The sequence below is a fragment of the Neopelma chrysocephalum genome, unplaced genomic scaffold (genome assembly GCF_003984885.1).
Source record: "Neopelma chrysocephalum unplaced genomic scaffold, ASM398488v2 Primary Assembly neopelma1_25, whole genome shotgun sequence".
Classification (NCBI taxonomy): Eukaryota; Metazoa; Chordata; class Aves; order Passeriformes; family Pipridae; genus Neopelma; species Neopelma chrysocephalum.
Window position 1 is genome coordinate 8,300,068 of NW_020897694.1, and position 19,520 is coordinate 8,319,587.

At 39.0% G+C, this 19,520-nt stretch overlaps 1 protein-coding gene across 7 annotated transcripts in view; it reads left to right on the forward strand.

Moving 5' to 3' along the window:
- Positions 1-1,472: 1,472 nt before the first annotated feature.
- The window catches only part of LRCH1 (leucine rich repeats and calponin homology domain containing 1), a 117,045-nt gene continuing 98,997 nt past the window's right edge, over positions 1,473-19,520 (forward strand). For all 7 annotated transcript variants that reach the window (XR_003532778.1, XR_003532780.1, XR_003532779.1 and 4 more), the window contains exon 1: positions 1,473-1,790. Coding sequence is in view for 3 of the 7 variants with exons in the window: in XM_027674354.1 (XP_027530155.1) it covers positions 1,541-1,790 (250 nt within the window). In the remaining 4 variants the exon portion in view is untranslated. The remainder of the gene's footprint in view (positions 1,791-19,520) is intronic.

Here is a 19,520-nt window from a genome sequence, read left to right on the forward strand (position 1 = left end):
GAAAATAGTATCTTAATAACCCACCAACAAGCTTTGTCAAAAGTAATGTGATATCTGGGCACAACTGCTGTGGTGGTAAGTGTTGTTTTCCTCTTAGGCTAGGGGCTGTTCCAAGGAATGATGTCAAGAATTGCTCTCTGGTGCATCCAAAATGTTCTTGAACAGGTGGCACAGTGAATTAGTCATGCCAAAACCCAAGGTACCTGCCTCAGAAGTGGAGAACTGGCAACTTTAGGTTAAAGAGAATTTGTGCTGGAGTTTAGGTGTAGAAAAAAGGTACTTACAGTAAAATAACCCCCTCCTACCCATCTACCTTAGCATAAGGCATCTCTTTAAAAACACTGCTGTGTTGCCTGCAACACTTCTGCAGTGATGCTATGCATATAAAACTTAAATAAAAAATGCTGATACTGAGAGCACATCTTAATTATAAATAACAAGTTTTTAACGGATGTTATGATACCTTTATGTGAAAAGGTTTACCTCTAACATCCTTTCTCCCTTTTTCTTAATACCTTTGTCTTCCAGTGCTGGTTTTGGTTGTAACTGCTAATCTCACTATGATGTCTCTCGTTCTTCAGAAACTTAGGGTTATTTCTTTATGGCAGTTTGGTCTTATTTGTCCCTGTAGCACTCAGTGGTTGAACTTCCTGGAGCTTTGGTTTAACGTCACAACACAGGGTAACTGAGTGAAATGTAATGGTCTGTAAAACACAGGTCATGGGTGATGACGTACTAGTCCTTTTTTAGCTTTGAACTCTGTAAACCCTGTGGGAACATGCAGCCTTGCTCCTCTCCCACTCCTGGGCTCAGCTTTGCAAAGCTGCAGAGAGGGAGGGGAAAATGAACCAAACCCAGCACGTTCCCCCCCTCAGAATGTTTATTCCACTGAAAACTGAAGGGATTGCAGTTCTTGGTCTTGGTTTGCCACTACAACTCACACCTTCGAGGGTCTCTCCTGGGCAGGCTGTGCCCGGGAGCCACACACAGGTGTGAACCAGCCCCTGCAGGAGAAGCAAGTCACAGAAAGCCCATCTTCAGGGCAGATGTTCCCCAGGGTCTCGTTCGGTGGCAACAGCCACTGCAGCTTTCAACTTCCAAAAGAGGAATGCCGCTCCCCAGCACGCTGCCTGCGGCTTCACACCGCCCAGCCGCGGATCGCCGCCCATCCAGTCCCTGAGCACTGCTGCGGGACAGCTCCGGTGGGTGCCGGGAGAAGGAGCCCAAGTAGGCGATGGGCAGGCCTCCTGGGCTGGCTTTACAAGGGAATGTTGTGACAAAAAGCCAGGGAAGAGCCCACCCTCCCGCCACCTCTCCTTCAGCACTTCCCGCGGCAGACGCGCCGCGCCGCCGCGAGAGGGCGCGGCCCCGCCCCACGCACGGTCCCGGGGCGCGGTGCCGGGAGGGGCGGAGCATGCGCAGTGGGCGCGCCTCGCCCGTGCCGCGCGCCCCCGCCACCACGAGCGGGAGGAGGAGGAGGGAGGCAGGAAGGGAGGCAGGTCCGGCGGCCCTCTTGGGTACCCCCAGCGGCGAGGGAAAGATGGCGACGCTGGGAGGCGAGTCGCAGCCCTTCCCCGCCTCTGCTCTGGCGGCGGCGGGTGGGGTGGGCGGCGGCGGCGGCGGCGGCAGCGGGGCGCTGGGTCTGCAGGCGCCGCTGAACCGCGGTCTGGAGCGGGCGCTGGAGGAGGCGGCGCACTCCGGGGGGCTCAACCTGAGCGGCAGGAAGCTGAAGGAGTTCCCGCGCAGCGCCGCCGCCCTCAGCCACGACCTCTCCGACACGGTGCGGGCAGGTGAGCCCGGGCGAGGGGCCGGGGGCGCAGGGAGGGGGAGGCCGGCGCCGGGCTCTGCCGGGGCGGCAGGAGAGGGGAGGGGGACGGTGGTTTATTCGCCGGGGACGCCCCTCCGCGCCCCTTCGGGCATTGGTGCCCCCCAAGCTCCCTGAGAGGCGAACACCCACTCCCCACCCTTTCGTTCGCTCTGCCCCGGGCCAATCCCCACGCGGAAACAGAGCCCACCCGCCTCGCTTCACGGACCCTGTGCTTTCTTTATTCCCCCCCGCCTTGGTGTATGAGGTAGGTGTTTTCTCCCATATGGCTGGATCTCCGCACACTCCTCTCCATCCCCCCAGCTCTGCATTTGGTGAGGCAGGGCTGGCTCTCCCGTGGCACACTGGGGGAATATCTATGTATGTGTGTGAGGAATTCTTGCTCGCACCTGTCCGTCTCTCCCTCTGGGGAATGTGCGTCTCTGTGCCACCGTTCCCTGACTGCTGAGGTTTGCGGTGGCTGTCAGCCCACCTTTGATTCAACTGCGGGAGGAATACATACACGTGCCAAGGTGGATACCTGCGTCTTCTGCCCTGCTGCTTGTGGGTGGACCTGCCAGGCACGGAGGATGTAACCGCATAAAGATACTGATGTGCCTCTGGACATGTCACCTGTTTGCATGCCATAGGTGGAGACATGTCCATAGGAACACGTTTCTCTGCAGCTACCCCAGAGAGCATGCTACCTTTCACTAATGACACTTGTTCAGCACTGGGGTTGCCATCCACCCTTGTGTCCTTACAGTCATGTAACCACAAGAACCAGCTCTATGCAATGCTATCTTCCAAGGCAAATGTGAAGAGAAATCCCGGTCTTCACAGGCACTGTACATATTCTGCAGTGGGGGACACCATCATTACATAAATCTGCAGGCAGGAGTGGTGAGGGGAGGTGTATCCATCCAGTCTGTGTTTACCTTGCCCTAACGCTTTCCTTCGACATGGAAAAAAGGCACACTTATTTCTCACCTAAGCAGACAGACCCGGCTCAAAGGGTCATACTTGTTTTCCTGCCCCTGTTTATGCCAGGGCTTGAAACCTAATCCATTCTTTACATGTAAGGAGGCAGAACAGTACAAACCCGCATTAGAAGAATATATTAGTGTATCCCTAAGATCTTTAGTGTGCTGCCTCCGCATACCCTTTTGTGTCCCCATTTGCCTGCTGAAGATAATTGTGTTGTAACAGCAGAGGAGGAAACGTGTAGTCACTTGTTCTTGTCCCACAAAACAGCAGGTGCTATACCTGCATGCAAACATGTGATAACATGAATCGCAATTCTCGACTACTCCTGCACATGAGGGTATTTATGCCTTCCTGTATGTGGAGACATATGTGCTGACTGCATACGTGTCTATCCCAGGTATAAAGAACAGAGTGTATGTTCCAGATGTGTGGTAGATGTCATATGTAACTGTTATTTAGCTTTGTCACTTGGTTGCTGTTGCTGAGTGGATTTCACATTGGTCTGTGTGAACATCTGTATCATCATATCAATAAAAGAGAAATATGAGGGAAACCTGATGTATGAAACTACCTTGAATTCATAGCAGGAGCTGCCATGCTAACAGTTAGTTGACTCAGTAACAGATGTGAAGGGGTTAGGCATGGTGGTGGAACTGTATGTGGTTAGAAGAAGGACTTTCAGCTTCTCTTCCCAAGCAAGGCATATCTCATTTCTTTTTTAAAGTTATAGTCTAGCAAACACATGCCATGATATGAGATAAATAGTTTGGAAATCCAGAAATTTAGCTTGTTTGGTTTGATCTTCTATTGATCCAAACTGTTGGAAAACAAAATTATGTATTGGGGAAGAAAACTTTGATTGGCGGTATGTTAGTGTTTATGTGTTGTGTAAGTATGTGCTGTACAAGCATGAGCTGTGTGTGGTATGTATAGGTAGTACCTGCTTGTTACATGCTTGCTTGTTCTACTAATTTTTCTAGGAAAGAAGTAGTCTTTCAAGCATTAATCTGCTTTTGTCAGAGTTTACCTGGAAGACATTCAATATGAAATTAAATGTAGAATTGTGTTTCCATTTTCTTTTTGTTTGGTATAAGCAGCAGTGTAGAGCAGCCCGTGTCTCAATCTTGTGACAACAGCAGCCCTTTTTTTATTGTCCTTCTTTGGCAGAACCATGTGTTAATCGATAGTTACTTTATGTTTTTGCTTGTAACAGTTGTCTTATAACTGTTGAATGGGAATTGTTTGCCTTGGGAGTTAAGTCTTGTGTTGATATATTTTAAAAAAAATCCGTGTTTCTTTTCACTTGTTACATTGCATAACTAAAATATATAAACAGAAGAGATGCTTGGCTTAAGGCCAGATTGCTGAAGCTCTTGGGGCAAACTCTTGATGGGAATTTTCTCTCTTGCTTCCTCTCCATAAATGTGCATAGTATAAAACCAGTACTTTCTTGTACTGCTTGAAATATGTCTGCACAATGAGTGACTTATAGTTTGAATCTGATGTGCTGACATGTCTCTGAAGCCTGGAAACTTTGGGGTTTGGGGTAGGGGTAGCCTTTCATAGTTAAAGTTTTTTTGGTTTTTTTTGCTAAAGAGGGCCAGTCTCCCTGAAAAATGGAGACACTCCTTGATGTAGAGAAGACTGTTCTGTGGGGTTGAATTTAGAAGTCTGAAGGGCAGGGAATTTCTAGAAAACTAAAACTATGTCTGCATCTTGAGAGTGTTTTAGTATTAGAGACTGAAAATATTTTTGGATTCAGAAAGTGGTCTATAGCTACTCTCAAATAAAATATTATCAAGCTTGTTGTGGGGAATGGTTCTGAGTGCTTTATGTAGGTCTGAGGAAGAAAGAAGTGTTAAACTTAAATTTTTTTTTTCCTGAAGTTAAAAGTCATATTTCCTATAGCAATTGATGCAGTTATGAAGGGGACATAGTTTGTTTACCTTTAACAGCTGGGACTGGATAGTTTGACTTTTCTAGCTCTTATTGCAGTTACATTCTGTAGTAACTGCAGAGGCTTAACTGTACTTATCACTTTCTATTTGTGCAGCTTCTTGTTACGCTTTTTCTTCTGTGACTTTTCTTTGCATTAAATACATCTTGCTTTCTTTCACAATCTTTGAAAGTTCTGCTTAAGAGCTGAGTGACCCGGTCAGATGGAACTTTCGGGCTGTATCTTTGCATGCAGAAGTGAGTTTTCATGGTGTTTGGTACTGTTAGAAGAAATAAAACCTCTATGTAAAGTGTCTTGAGCTTAGTCAGATGTTTTAAACCACATCAGTACCAGATGCATTGCAAAAACCATTTCGAAAATAATAAACGCTATTCTTATCACTTTTATTACAGGCTGGGTTATGCAGAAGTCAGTGGCACAGTAATCACATAGTTCTTAAGTAGTAGCATGCAATTACATTCCTCCAAACTGCTGGGAATGCTGGAAGCATGTTACTTTATAAAAGAGGAAGAAAAGGCCCCAAAGATGTTACTTAAGTGTGTAACCATGGCTACCTGTATCACTTCAGCCTCTTTCTTTAGGCTTTGCTTGTATTTCTGAAGGCAGGTCCTCTGAACCTTTTCTGATGAATACCTTCTTCATCCATTTCTGTTGGGCGAGTTAGTCACACAAGGAAGGATTACTTGCTGCTGCTGGTAATGGCATCGGAGAGAAGCAATACATTTTTTAATTATATGCTAGATTGTTAGAAAATAATTACAAATTGAAGTATTTGATTCCTAGATTGGACAGTATGAAATTTTGGAAGGAATATGTTTTTATTTTTTGAGCTTTAGAATGCTCAGTCAACGAAAGAACTCCTACCTGCTGTTTTTAAAAATGTTTCTAAGTGGACTGTGCTTGCCAGACAATGCTGTGTTGAAGACACCTTAGCCTGGCAGCATCTTTGAAATAGTTTAGACTGTATCACTATGAATTTGTTTTCAAGATGATTAAAAAATTGCAGTATCACTATGGGGATTGATACTGGTTTGGGTGAAATATGTTCCTTTCCTTCCTCTTTGCTAATAATCGTCATCATCATCATCATCATATTTCTGATTTCCCATTTTTTCAAAATTAAATAACTTATAGATGGGGCTCTGAGCAACCTGATCTAGTCAAAGGTATCCCTGTTTCTTGGAGTGGGATTGAACTAGATGATATTTAAAAGTTCCTTACCACCCAGACTATTCTATGATTCTATGCATATTTGATTGCCATAATTTATTCTCACTTATTTTCTCCAACTCCTTTATTAATGTAATTCTTCCTTTGCTTCTGAGAATTCTCCTAATTACAGTAGTAAAGGTGCATTTGATTCCACCTATTCTAAGTGGTGGTTGTACTGGGAAGGATGTCGCATGTACAGACTAGTTTGTTTGTGCTACTGCATGCTTTCAAGTATCAAATATGACCACCAAATGGACTCTTGTTTAGAATTTGGTTGTTATTTGGTCACTAGGGAAAAACAAGAGATTTTCTATGCCTTTCTCCTTTTAAGAATTCTCTCTGGTGATTACTGCTTTGAATAATGCATCGTCTTGAATTCATATTTTGATTAAATTGTGGGTTTTTTTCTGATGAGGCTTTTGAGAGACATTAATTTTGCTCATTTTATCTAAACTCATATCAATAAATTCTTTATAAAGCAAACCAAAAGAATAGAACTCTATTTCTTCATGTTCAAAGGTCAGTCCCTTCCTATAGCCTTCCTATGTTTATTTGAAGATTTCTAACTTTACTTATTCTGTTTCTTACACCAATAATAACTGTATTAGGACTAGAAAAGAGAGTAAATATGTTTATTATCACTAATGAATGAAATATCACCTTGCAGCCAAAACTTATGGGTTATAACTCTGAAGGCTAAAAAATGAAGATAAATCAATTTTGTGTTCAATATTATGTATCCAGGAATACATGTAACATTATCATGTATTTGACGATTTCCAACACTACCTGATCATGAGCTCTGTCTGGACATCTCTGTCAACATATTCTAGTTTCTGTTTTTTACTCCAGCAATACTTCATGAAAGAGCTTTATCAAACTAAAGGAGTTTTTGTAGAAGCATGGTTGTATGTAGCAACTTATAACTGCAGGAAACCATTTAAACCACTGTTTTTTTCTTTCTTCCCAAAGCCTGAGTGCATCATTGCTTGTGGATCTTAGAAAACCTCAAGTCTATTGACTCTGATTGAAAAGAGTCTATTAGTTCTTTTGCTGTAGAGTCTAGTCACTTGTGCTTTTGAGAGTTACCTCTTTTGTCTGGAGATTTATGCCTCCATAGCTGAAACGTAGTCAGTGACTTTGCACGTGCTGTTAGACTCTTCTCAACACAAAACAAAGTAAGTTAACTCGGAATGCCTTTTGTTGCGTGAAACAAATTAGCAGTACTCAGTGGTTTCTGTTTCAGGATGTGGTTTGAACAGATTAATGGCTTTCTACCACTGACTCTGTGTGTGTCTCTTTCTCTTGTATTTTTGTTTGTTTTTTCTTTTGGGCTAGCTTCGAAACTTGTGCAAGGACTAAGAGTCAGGAGAGATGACAGCCTAAAAATCATATGATAGGAAGGTGAAACCTTGCAATTTCAGCAGGAGTAGGCTCTGCTGTGTATTGAACCTTTACCCTTAAAGCTGACTTTCAGTTTAAGGTGGCTGTTTTATAAACAGCTCTACCTAGAATTGCCAAAGCCATGTTTGGACATGCTGTGTATGTAAATGAGTAAAAACTAATTGCTTTTGTAGAAATTCTACCACTTTGTGCATCCTTGGCCAATCTGCTTGGACGAGACTGACTCGGAGCTCCAGGAGTGCCGTTATGGTAGTTAAGGTCATACAGGTTCCTTTTCAAATGCTTCTAGGCAAACAGTTTTGGAGATCCACTTGCATATGATCACAGGCCTTGTGGGAGGTAGAAGCCAAATTATCCCTATATTGTTTGTGAGCCTCCTTTTATTTCTTCCCTGATCTGTTTCTATTGTGTCTTCAGCACAAAAGACATCTTGGTTAGACATCTGTATAACAGGAGAGACTGCATGGGTCTTAATACAATTACTATATGTAGAGTTTTGAAAACACTAAATACTTTGTCAGAGGGGAAAAGTCTGGGGCAGAATCAGCTATGACAAAGTAGAATGAATATTTGCCCAGTAGAACTGGCTTAAAAGAGAAAGGGAGTGAATGCCGATGTAATATAGGTTTGAACAAGAAAATTGATAAAAAGAAGATAATATTAAATAGATACTACTAAAAGCAGAAGTGTCATAAAGAGTGAAAATTTCTGAACTACTGAGCAAAAATATGTGAAGTAGTGGAAGTCAAAGAAGGGACAGGATTTTAAGCAGGGAGGTGAGCTGTATATTATTGATTGAAAGTAATAAAAGGGATACTTTTATGAAATCTGTAAAACTGAGGAAAAATGCTAGTTACGTTAATCATGATTAGAATTTTGTGAATAGAGAATTAGATAAACATGGAGAAAATTGTTTGACTCTAATGTCAATTACATTTATTAACTTTATGCTACAAATAATAGTTTCAAATTCATAGTTTAAAATATTAACTGTTGGATTTAAGTTTGGAAAGCTTAGCATCCGTTTGCTGCGGAAGGAAAAGCCAGTGACGTTTTTGCTGCTTACAGAGTTACAAGAGCAACCAAGATGGAGACTGACGTTTTGCGTATCAGAGTGACCATTCTGGGAAGGATGAGTAACTTCTCCAGGCCGCAGACAGACTGTTCATCATTCTGCCTGCTGTGTTGTTGCTGTTAGTAAGCATCTACTAGATTTGCGAACATTCCTGAGCTGGTTAGATTGCTAATTCACAGTTAAAATCAATATGATTAAAATAATCTAAGTGGCACTTCTCAAACCAGAGGTATCCTCAACTTGTTCTATTGAGACCAGAATTAGGAAAACAGTGTACCCATTTATTGTTCTTCTGTGTGTAAAACTGAAAGAGCCAGAAATGTTATCGCCGTGTTCAGCATGCAGATTGCTGTCAAAAGTGGAAATGGGTGTAACATCTCCTGACTTCTGACTGTTCTCTGCTGACAATATTGTTTCAGGTATAATACACACATCAGAGTAGTTCTTTGGAAGGGCACTGAGGGGTTAAGCTTCTGAAGGAATAATTACTTTCTGCTAAATTTGTGCATAGATGTGTCTTTGTGGGAGGAGTTCATTTATGAAATTCTAATGCTTTCTCCCCGGAATCTTTTCACTAAGGGTGTCCTGCTGGCCAGCTTTTTATCTGTTTTTTCCTTGTATGGTGCAGAACACCATAATGTCTGTAAACCTCCTAACTATTTAAAAATAGAAATAACAATAACAGTCTTGCATCTTTTATCCCAGTCTGTAGAAGATTTTATTCCTTGGTGCAAAGTGCAGTAATTGTAATACTTTTATTTCCTTTCAAGACTGTGGTGATTTAACATGTAAGATTGGTAACAGATTTAATTCTTAAGGTTTGGATTTGTCTGTGTAGACCAGTTAAGTGTTTTCTACTATTGTAGCCCAATAAATACTTCTTTCTGTTAGAAGGAGGCATTGCTGGGGCAGCTGGCATTAATATGTGTGTAGAGGATTTAAGGGAAATAAGTTTTTGAATTAAAGAAACAAAATTCAGCAAAGTACATCTTGGAATTATGTATGACTTGATTTCTTAATACTGTAAAGAATACTAAAATACTACTGTAATACTAGTTTATATTATAAAATAGTATGTTTCAAAAGTAGCACAGAAACTGCAAATGACACTTTCATTTATTGTCTGTATACAGATCTGAGGGTTTTTTAACTTCTGAAGTCTGTGTCTTTCGTTGTGTTATTTGCAGTGACATCACTCCTTTCTAGCATTATATTAGACAGGCAAAAAGCAAAAAAAGAAGTAAATTAGATGAGAAATAAAAAGCCCTCCACATTTAACTGTGAAGAGAAAAACATGAATAAGAAGTTGGATGTGTTGTTTGGTGAACAGAAAGAAACATGCATAAAATGTACGTGCAAAGATAAATCACTGAAACTGATGGAGAAGTTTTGTAAAATGGGCAAGAAGTGGGGTAGGAAGAGAAGAGAAAATTAAATCAGAGATTAATCCAGGGAAAGAAGTGGAGCAGAATACACGGTTGGATAAGGTTTACAGAAGTAAGGTGAGATACCAAACATGCAATGGTTCATTTATAATAAGAACCTTGTGTCACATTTTAAAGATAGTGAAAGTGCTAAGCAAAATTTTTATTATTGACTTTTTTTTTTAACTGTTTAAAAGTTTAATGATAGGAGAAATAAGGATTATTGAACCATTGACAGGTTGTACCATTGCTGCTGTTATATTACTGTATTTGGGTAATAGTGAGGTCTAGCTGAATTCAGTCTTTTTAAGGCAGGGCTAGTGTACTAACAACAAAGTGGTCTGTATATTCGGTGGGGAATGAGAAAGAGCATAGTGTCATTCATATGTTATATAATTAAAAAATGCAGACAGTTATGAAGATTTCTGGAATGGGATGTCTGGTCAAAGCTGAAAGGAGCCTTCTCAGCAGTTGGGGCAGGGTGAGGTTGCCCTGGTTATTAAACACAGCTGTGATTGATTAAGGGGAGAAACTTAAACCTGGGTTCACATGCTCATTTTATGTTGTGTTGCTAAGGTTTTTTGTTTGGTTGGTTTGTTGTTGTTTTTTGAGTTCATCCCAGTTCAAGAAAACTGTCCTTTTGCCTTCTGCTTTGTATAGTGTCGTTTCCCTATTCGGTAAGTTCTTCCTGTGATCCATGTTCCAAGATTTGAATTCCAGCCTGGCTGAATGCCTACTCTTTGCTTGTGTTCCTTTTACCAGCCAGTTCAGATTGCTTTGTGTTAATGACTTGTTTTTTTCCTTACTCACACATGTCCTGTCACTTGCAAGGTTTACTAGACATGGTGTTTTCCCCTGCTTGGTAAGATGTATGACCAAGAATATCCTTGTGCCACCCATCTGAAATGTTTTATGTTTCCATGCTTTGTCTTATTTGACACCTATCAGTACCAGTTCCTCCTACTTTGTATACAACATCAGCGTGCTTTGTCATTACATGTAGTTCTTGATTATTTTTTTCATCTCTCATGAGCAGATGATGTAGTTTCTTAGTCACAATGTGCAGAAACCAAGACTGCTTTACTGAATTGTAGCTGTATTATAATGGATGTTTCTATTAACTATCTGAACTTTCAAATTTGATGGAAAAGTATTATGTTAATTTGGCAATGTGTAGTTTTATGTTATTTTTATGAGATTTTATTTGGGGGGCGATGAAAGAGGCTGCTGAATCTAAAATTGCTTGTTTTTCTTTTAAAAAATTGGCAAATTTCTTCCCCAACTTTGGAACTGCTCTCTTTTTTTTTCCATATGCTTACTGAAATTCAGCATAAAAAGTGAATATGATTTGCCAGACTGTTAAAAGAAAATATTTCATGAAAGTGGTGTGGATTTTATAATTTGAATGAAAATATGAACTACTTTAAAATAACCAGTAACTTCAATTAGCTAAAATTTTTGTAAGGGAATTTAAAGATAAGACAGACACTATCATGATATAGACCATGAGACACTCTTTTGTGTGATGGTACTGCTATGTTGAAGTGTGCTGTGTGGAGCTTTGGCACTCAGCCAAGCAGTCAGGAACTTCTACGGGTAGAGAAAGTGATCTTTTGAATTTCTTGTATTTTGAAAGCCTTTTTATGTAATTGTATTAATTGTTAATGTAATGACTTTAAGAACTTAAGTCTTTAAGTCATTAATATAATGGCTTCCAGATTTCTACTTCTAGTTATTCCTAGCACAGACCTTGTTCTATGTTTCTGTTAAAAATTACCTTGCAAATGTTGCTCAGTGAGTTTACTTCATTGTTCTATAATGATGCAGGTTATCCCTGTTTGTACAGATTGGAAAAAACTGAGAATCAGGTGTTTTGAATGGCTTAGTTCGGATCTTGGAACAGATCAAAGACAAAACTGTGAAAGGGATCCAGCTTTGGTTCTCTGGCTTCTTTTTTCAATGTCTCAATCTTCAAGACTAGATGCTGAGGCATTTGAATTAAAGTCTTGTTCTGGAAGATACTGGGATAGTAGTAAAGACTTAAACCTTGAAGCTTCCGTTATGGTCTTAAGTCCTGGGAGTGGTTTTAAACGTATTAACACAATGCAGAAACTCACGTTGTAGTAGCATCTGGCACAGACACACAGATACAACTCAGAAATAGTCATTCTCTAAAAGAATACCACTACGGGTTTGCAAGCAGTTAAGTATTAACTTTACACAAAAAAACGCAAACAACAAAAAAACCAAACACCCCTCCCCACCCCACCCCCCAAAAAAAAAGAAACAAAAAAAACCCTACTACAAAACAAACAAAAAAGCCCCACAAACCAAACCAGTATTTTGGCAAGAAGTGCTGTACTTCTTCTGCCAGTTTTCGTATCTTCATAAGTTTGGCTTCCTAGAGAACTGAAAAGGTTATTTTTGGCCTAGTGCCCTAGGCTAAAAATGGCTTCTGGAATCTCATAGCTCAGTTTGCTGTTGAGCAGTTCTGTGCAGTAGTAACATAACTGCAGTAATTGGTAGTCTTGCTGAAGCATTTTAGTTATGCACTTAAATGTTAAGCTGTGGGAGATGTGGCTGTGTGATCTCTTCAACATCCCGTTTATCAGAAAAATTTAAGCCATGTTTTTCTATGAAGCAATGGTAGCCTGAAGAAAAAGAGGCTTTTCTGCAAGTACTTGTTAAAGGGAAATAAGAGTCAGCGTAAGGTTTAGCCTCTACAGGGAAAGGCTCTAAAATGAAGAAATAAATCATGGCATTGCTGTGGGAACAGTGAAGCATGAGCATTGCAGCTGAGCCTGTATTTGTGGGCAATAGAATGAGTCTGAAGTTTTCTTGTGTTTCTGTCCAGTGTAGTAGGGTTTACCTTTAAAAGTGAAAAAACCCACCCCAGCCCTAACACTGCTGTTCCCCAAGAAACAAGTACACCAGTTACTAGATGTACATGCGTACTTATAATAAATGTAGGTTTCTGAATAGTTTGGATGGAGTTTCAAATCAGGAGTTTGAAATAGTCAGGAGAATAATGAGAGGCTAACTATTTAAATCTGAAAAATCTTAGATGAGTAAAGGGTCTGAAAATGTGAAAAGGATGGATATTGCTTCCTTCTCTGTGCCTCACAAATCTGTTAGCTTTTTCCCCAATTGAAACAGTAGGAATAATGCATGGTGCTGCAGGAAAGTAAAGGTTTTCTGACTAGAGTTCATATAAAAACACAGTTTTACTAATTTTTTTGTGGGTGAAGTCAGCATGGGCAAATTCTGCGTGAGAATCAGTGTTGCTCTAGACATAGCTCAGAAACATCCAACACTCATTTTAAAATCATCCAAGAAATCAGTATTGGTTTTTGGTGTTCCAGCCTTGCAGTGTAAGGCTTTGTTAACACAGTTTGAAAGTATGGCCAAAATAAAATGAGTTCTGGTCAAATTTGTGATCACACAAATTTGAGATGACCAGACTAGTGAATGTCTCTTCAAGGACTGTTATCAGACTTCTTTATCAGTGCTAAGGCTCTAAAATGAAGAAATAAATCATGGTATTGCTATGGGAGTAATGGAGCACAGGCATCACAGAGAGCTATCCACCCTCAAAATTACTGTTTCTAAAATACAAATGCTGTTGTTCTAAACAATTTATGAAAAAGAAACATTCCAGATCAGCTTCTGTACAATACCTGTGCTCAATTCTCAGAAAGCTTGAATTTTGCTTACTTGGACTAAGGAGAAACCTTACTAGTTGTCCTAAATACAGCTGTCCCTGTAAAACAGAATCTTTTGTGTCTTGATGGCTAAGTAGTATAAGCTGTTTACATTTCTTGCTTGCAACCTCTAGCCAAATAGTTTTATAGAATGTTTGCTATTTAAAAAAAATATTTTGATATGGTATTTAATGAAGATAAGTCACATTCTTTGTTAAGAGTATTTGAAGGAATTAGTCTGTGTCTGAAAATTTTTCTTAGTTGTCTTTACCAAAAACATCTTATTTCTCAATGTTCTTATCTTAGAGAAAATAAAAATATTTGCAGTTAGGAGGTATTCTTCTGCTTGTAATTGATTCAGCTTGGAAAAAAGGTATTGTTTGTGCTCAGTGCATTTACATGATATCATTTTGTGTGTGTTAAATATGTTGAATGCATTATATATAAAAAAATATTTCACCTGCTTCACTTTATGCATGATGCAGTTCTACTTTCTCGTATGTTTCTAAACCCTTACTTGATGCATGAAATAGGTGTAGCTTGGGGATAACCCAATCAATATGTGTGAAAGGACAGGACATAGGGAGACAGGTATTACTTTATTGGTAATTATTATGATTAAGTTATAACATATCTAAGGTTTTGTTAGCATAACCACTTTTGTCTTTCCTGTGGAATAGTATAAATAAATCCATTGAAAGTAGCGTTACACAAAAGTAAATGGTAGAGTGCGGTAAACTGTTAGGGTTTTTTGTTTTATTAACAGAAGCTCTAATACTTCAAGAATATTTTGTCTGTTCTGTTGTTCTTTACTAGATGTGTCTCACTTTATTTTGTGCTGCTGTTTTCATTCTGGTGCTAGTGGACTATACTTGTTGAAGCATGTTGAAGCAATTGATTCGTCTTAATAATAGAAGAGACTTCTATATTGATGCAGTTTATCCCTCTTCATAATACTAGCCATCAATTTCCCTGAGTCTGTGTATCTAGATCACAAATTTATGGCTCATATGTACTGTCCCAGTTTTAAAGTATGCCAGTGGTAATAGTATAATGTATTATATATTTCATTTGGAAATAAATAAATAAAAGAGATTACATACTCTGTTTTTTATTTTAGCTTCAACTTCTGGTCATTTTTTTTTCCTCACTAGATCGGCTAATCCGCTATAACAGACATTTACTCTTCTGCAGGTGTTTATACATTATTTTTTACCTTTGTATTTAATAAACTAAGAGATTTGATTAATGAGGATTAGTTCCTATTACTGTAATTTAGGATGCCACTGCAGTTGTCCATCTAGATTCCTGCTGAAAGGTACTGCCCATATAACTAGGGTGACAAGTGGTGAAGATGGCAGATTTAAACTAATAGGACAGGCTTGGAATTATAAGGTTGAAGAGCTGGCACATGATTTCACCTACTGCACCTGTTCCCAGAAAGGTACCCACCAACAGGAGTGGAGGACAGAATTGAGGCTGCTGCTATCTTACCTTGCTGTTCTGAATGTTGCAAGGGCTTGAGTCAGTCCTAAACAGATGAACCTGTGATGTTCTGCTGTGAAAAGGATTTCAGATCCCAAATCTTGCAATTTTATGAAATCTTATATGTTTTTGTGTGCTTTATAATTTTTGTCTTTTACTTAGTTATTAACAACTGGATATAGCAATTTGTGAGGTGCTTTGCAAATACTTTCAGTGGTGTGTGTTCAGCTCATTTATCAATAGTTGCTGTTAATGCACCCAACTTTCATTACAGTCATTTGCACCGTAGAGTTGGTGGTAGCTCATGATTGTCATCACTCCAGGCTTATGCTGTCACTTCCCAAGACTATGATTCTATGATTGCATTCTTTCGTGTTGTATTTTAAGTTTTCCTATGACAGGGTTAAATATGACCCTAGTTGTCTTACCTGCTATGTGCTCCAGGTCCCCATGTATCTATAACTTGGCCTTGCTGTTACTTATAGTACCATTAACATCAATCAGTTGCAGATTTTATCAGCAATGGCTTTGTATTCTAGAAGGGAAACTTTTGAAAATATTGACTGATGCTGCGTTGTGAAGAAATAAAGCTAATTTCTCATGTGAGACACTTAATGACTTCCTTTAGGGTACTGTTCAGTTTCTCCAGGTAAATGTTGGATTAACACTCTACAACCAAATCAAAATGACTGATGTTCAGGAGTAAGCAAACGAAAAACACTCTTCTAGTAGATAGTGTATTCATACGAGATTGTAGGATGTGATCTGTTTCAGTAGCATACAAGCTTATGACCATGTTTTTAAAAGATATCAAAGTTGTGTTTTTTTCCCTTGTGATAATTATTCCTTTGTGTCTCCTTTGGTATTTTGGTATATGAATTAGGAATATAAAAATGAAGGTTATGTGTAATGTTGCAGAAGGTTTTGAATCAAATACAGGTAAAGTTGCTTTTTAATTAACAATTCCTCCCTGAGTGTTTCAAAATGGATTGCTTGACAATTCCTTTTATAGAAACAGGATGTTTTGGTTTTATGAAATGTGCATTTCTTGGGAATTCATTTTGAGAAAGTGTTTGTCTGCCTCCACCCTTGGTGGAATGCAGATGACATCAGATTTTTTTATGTACTGGTGCTACAGGCAGTACATTAAGACCAACTTTAGAAGTGTCAGTGACATAAAAGGAATTGCATTCTAAGCAGTCTTATTATTTAGGGTGAATTAGTTGTATTGATGTTCAGGTGATCATATCTAAGGCAATAAAAGATTTGGATTTTTATCTATAGAATTTTAAATATTATAAATAATTGCAATGTAGGTTCCACTTCAGGTAATTTTGTGATCTAAAACATAACCCTTGAACTGTTTTTCTTGGATGGCAAAGCTGTGTTGTTCACTTGTTTTGGATCTCTTTTACGTGTTTTCTCTCACTTGTGCTAATTTTGGTTCAACTGGCATTTGAGTTTGATTTGTTTCTTCGGAAACTTTTGATTAAGATCTAATTACAACTTCACAAAACCAGCTTCTTCAAGAGAATATTTGTAAATAAAAAGATAAGTATCATTTGAAATATGCAGTTAATTGAATAAAAGCTTTATTCTAACTTTGTATCTAAATTTTATGGGATCATAGGGTAACTATGAAGAGACCTAAGATGCTACTGAAGGGACTCCTATAGGTCATCTAGTCCAACCCTCTGTGCAAAACTGCGTCAAATCTAAACCTGTTCAATCTGTGCTTGTCAGCTGAAGCATATTTCATTTAACTGAGACATTCCAAAGTATCTTGAAGTCCCAGGTGCTACTTCTGCTATGAATTCCCAACATTTTTGTGGTGAAAGAATATCCAATGTGATTGAATTTGGTTTACAACCTTGCTTTGCATCTATGCAAAGTATACTACTCAGACACCTTTTGTTTGCTCACATTTTTACCCACAGACCTACTTGTAGAGTTTTACTCTAGTGTGTATTGACATAAATTCTGACATATTGGGCATCTATTACTAAATACAGACTCTCATTGTTAGTCTGTTTAGGAAATACTGAAGAAAGGGCCTAGCTTAACACATTTTGGAAGTGCTTTTACAATGCTTTAAAGGAGAATATGGTGCAGTCTTAGTTTTAAATCCTATTGTGGGTACATTGGTGTTCCTCCATTAGAATGATGGTCATGAGGAGCTTGTAGCATTCATGACTGGAATGCTCGGAAAGAATACTCAGAGACACTGATTTGAGATAGTTGAGATAGTATGGGGCGTTTGTTTTTCCTTTAAGTTCTGATGGCAACTGTGACGTGCCTGTGTTTAAAATTACTAAACTGTTTAAAGTTGTATGGCAGTAAATTTTACTTATTTATACTGCCTACCCCAGTAGGCAGCTAAGCCCCTCACAACTGCTCACTCACTCCCCCCAGTGGGGTGAAGAAAAGAATCAGAAGGGTTAAAAGTGTGAAAACTTGTGGGTTGGCATAAAGTCAATTTAATAGGTAAAGTAAAAGCTGCACATGCAAGCAAAGCAAAATAAGTTGTGGGTGGGTTTGTTCGTTTTGACAATTTGGTGTGCAAATGCAGGTAGGGTGAAAGGTAGGCATAAGTGAAGAAGTTAGTGGTAAAATGCCTTCTGACGAATACATGTGGGATTTTCCCTGTTCTAATTTTCTAAAACAAATTATATTTAGGACTAGGTTATAGCAGTGTAAGGTAGCTTGCCAATCTTCTGTCTTCGTAAACCTTAGCACAGGTTTATTCAATCTAATTTCTTGACAAGGTCTCCTGTCATGCTGCTGTACTTTGCTTTCTGTCGGCATCTGAGTTTAGTTAGTTTGGAAGGAGTTTCGGTGTGTCCGTGTCGCTGTGACTGTAGTGGTATGGATGTCTGTAAACAATGTGACTGTAATGCAATTATAGCTGTTTAAAGATAGTTATTTTTGCTCCCTAGCTAATGTGTATGGTCTTGAGTGTTGTGCCTTGGTTTTGATTCTTACTTTTGGACTGTCTTGGGGAGTCTGTAGTGCTGTATCAGCAGTAAGGTAAACAATAAAACATTAGGAGAATTTGTTCTTATATTCAAGTAGGTGAATGTTAGAAAATTATCTGATATTTATATTTTGTGATACCAGATTACTTTCATGATTCAGCCATATATTAGTGTAAAATTGCTTAGGTAATGAAATACACTGAAGGCTGGGCTATTCAACACCACTATTGTTATGCAGGATTTTGTTGGTTTTTTTGTACAATATTATTAACCTGAAGAACAGGAACATATTTAATCAAACCATGTCTTAGGATGTAATTCTTACAAAAACTCCTTTCCATTAGTTATATCTTCTGGTTTCTATTTTGAAATATGGTTACCAGTATGTTTTCTTCCTCATAAAATATTTGTGTTGCATTTAACAGTAGTTATGATTTTTTATTTATTCTCAAAATAATATGATTTATTCTCATAATAACCATCAAGGGCTATAAACTTTCAGAATGGTAGATTTCAACTAGTGAGAATTTTCATGGTATAACCGGAGAAACTGATGAGGAATGGAGCAGGCAGCAGGTGTATTGGGAGGTGACAGATTTCTAAATCATGTTTAAATAATATTAGCTCTCTGAATGCCTTATTATTTTTTTTGGCACTGATCTCTTCTCTAGGGTGACCAGTGACAGAACCCAAGGGAATGGCCTGAAGTTGTGTCAGAGGAGGTTTAGGCTGGATATTAGGGAAAGGTTTTTCACCCAGGGGGTGGTTGGGCACTGGAACGGGCTTCTCAGGGAAGTGCTCACAGCACCACGCCTGACAGAGCTTAAGATACTCCCAGGCACATGATGTGACTCTTGGAGGTGGTCCCGTGCAGGGCAAAGGATTGGAGTTGATGGTCCTTGTGGGTCCCTTCTGACTCAGCATATTCTGTGATATTGGGCTACTGGCAAAATAGTAGCAAATAGAGTTACGGTTTTACTGTCTTAGGTGCATTGAATGGTTTTGAACTTGAATATGATTAAATCGTCTATTAACTGTCTCTTGTGTTGTCTTCATAAATGTAGTAAGCTGTAAGTTTTAAAGAAAAAGGAAGTGCAGTGAGTATAGTAATTGAGCTTATATCCTACTATCCTGCATTTATACAGTTCAGTAGCAGGTAAGTATTTTCTTTGAGGGATTGCTCTATGTTCCTCAAATTTCATTTAAAATGTTTGTCAGTAAGTGTACCTGGCAGCAAATTAACTGGAGGAAGTCAGTGTTTAAATATAATATCATTTGACTGTTTAATCTATGGACTTTCCACTGGATTTCCACAGTGGTGAAAGGTAATTTTTTAGACAGCATTTTTTTTTTCTTAAGTTGTTAAAGAAGCTTTGAGTCTTGGTTTCATGAAACTACTATGTAAACACTGAACTACCAATACACCTTTAGCCATTTTCATGCAGTTCATTAATTTGGAGCAAAATTTGCAAGTTATGTAGCGTGAATATGTTGTT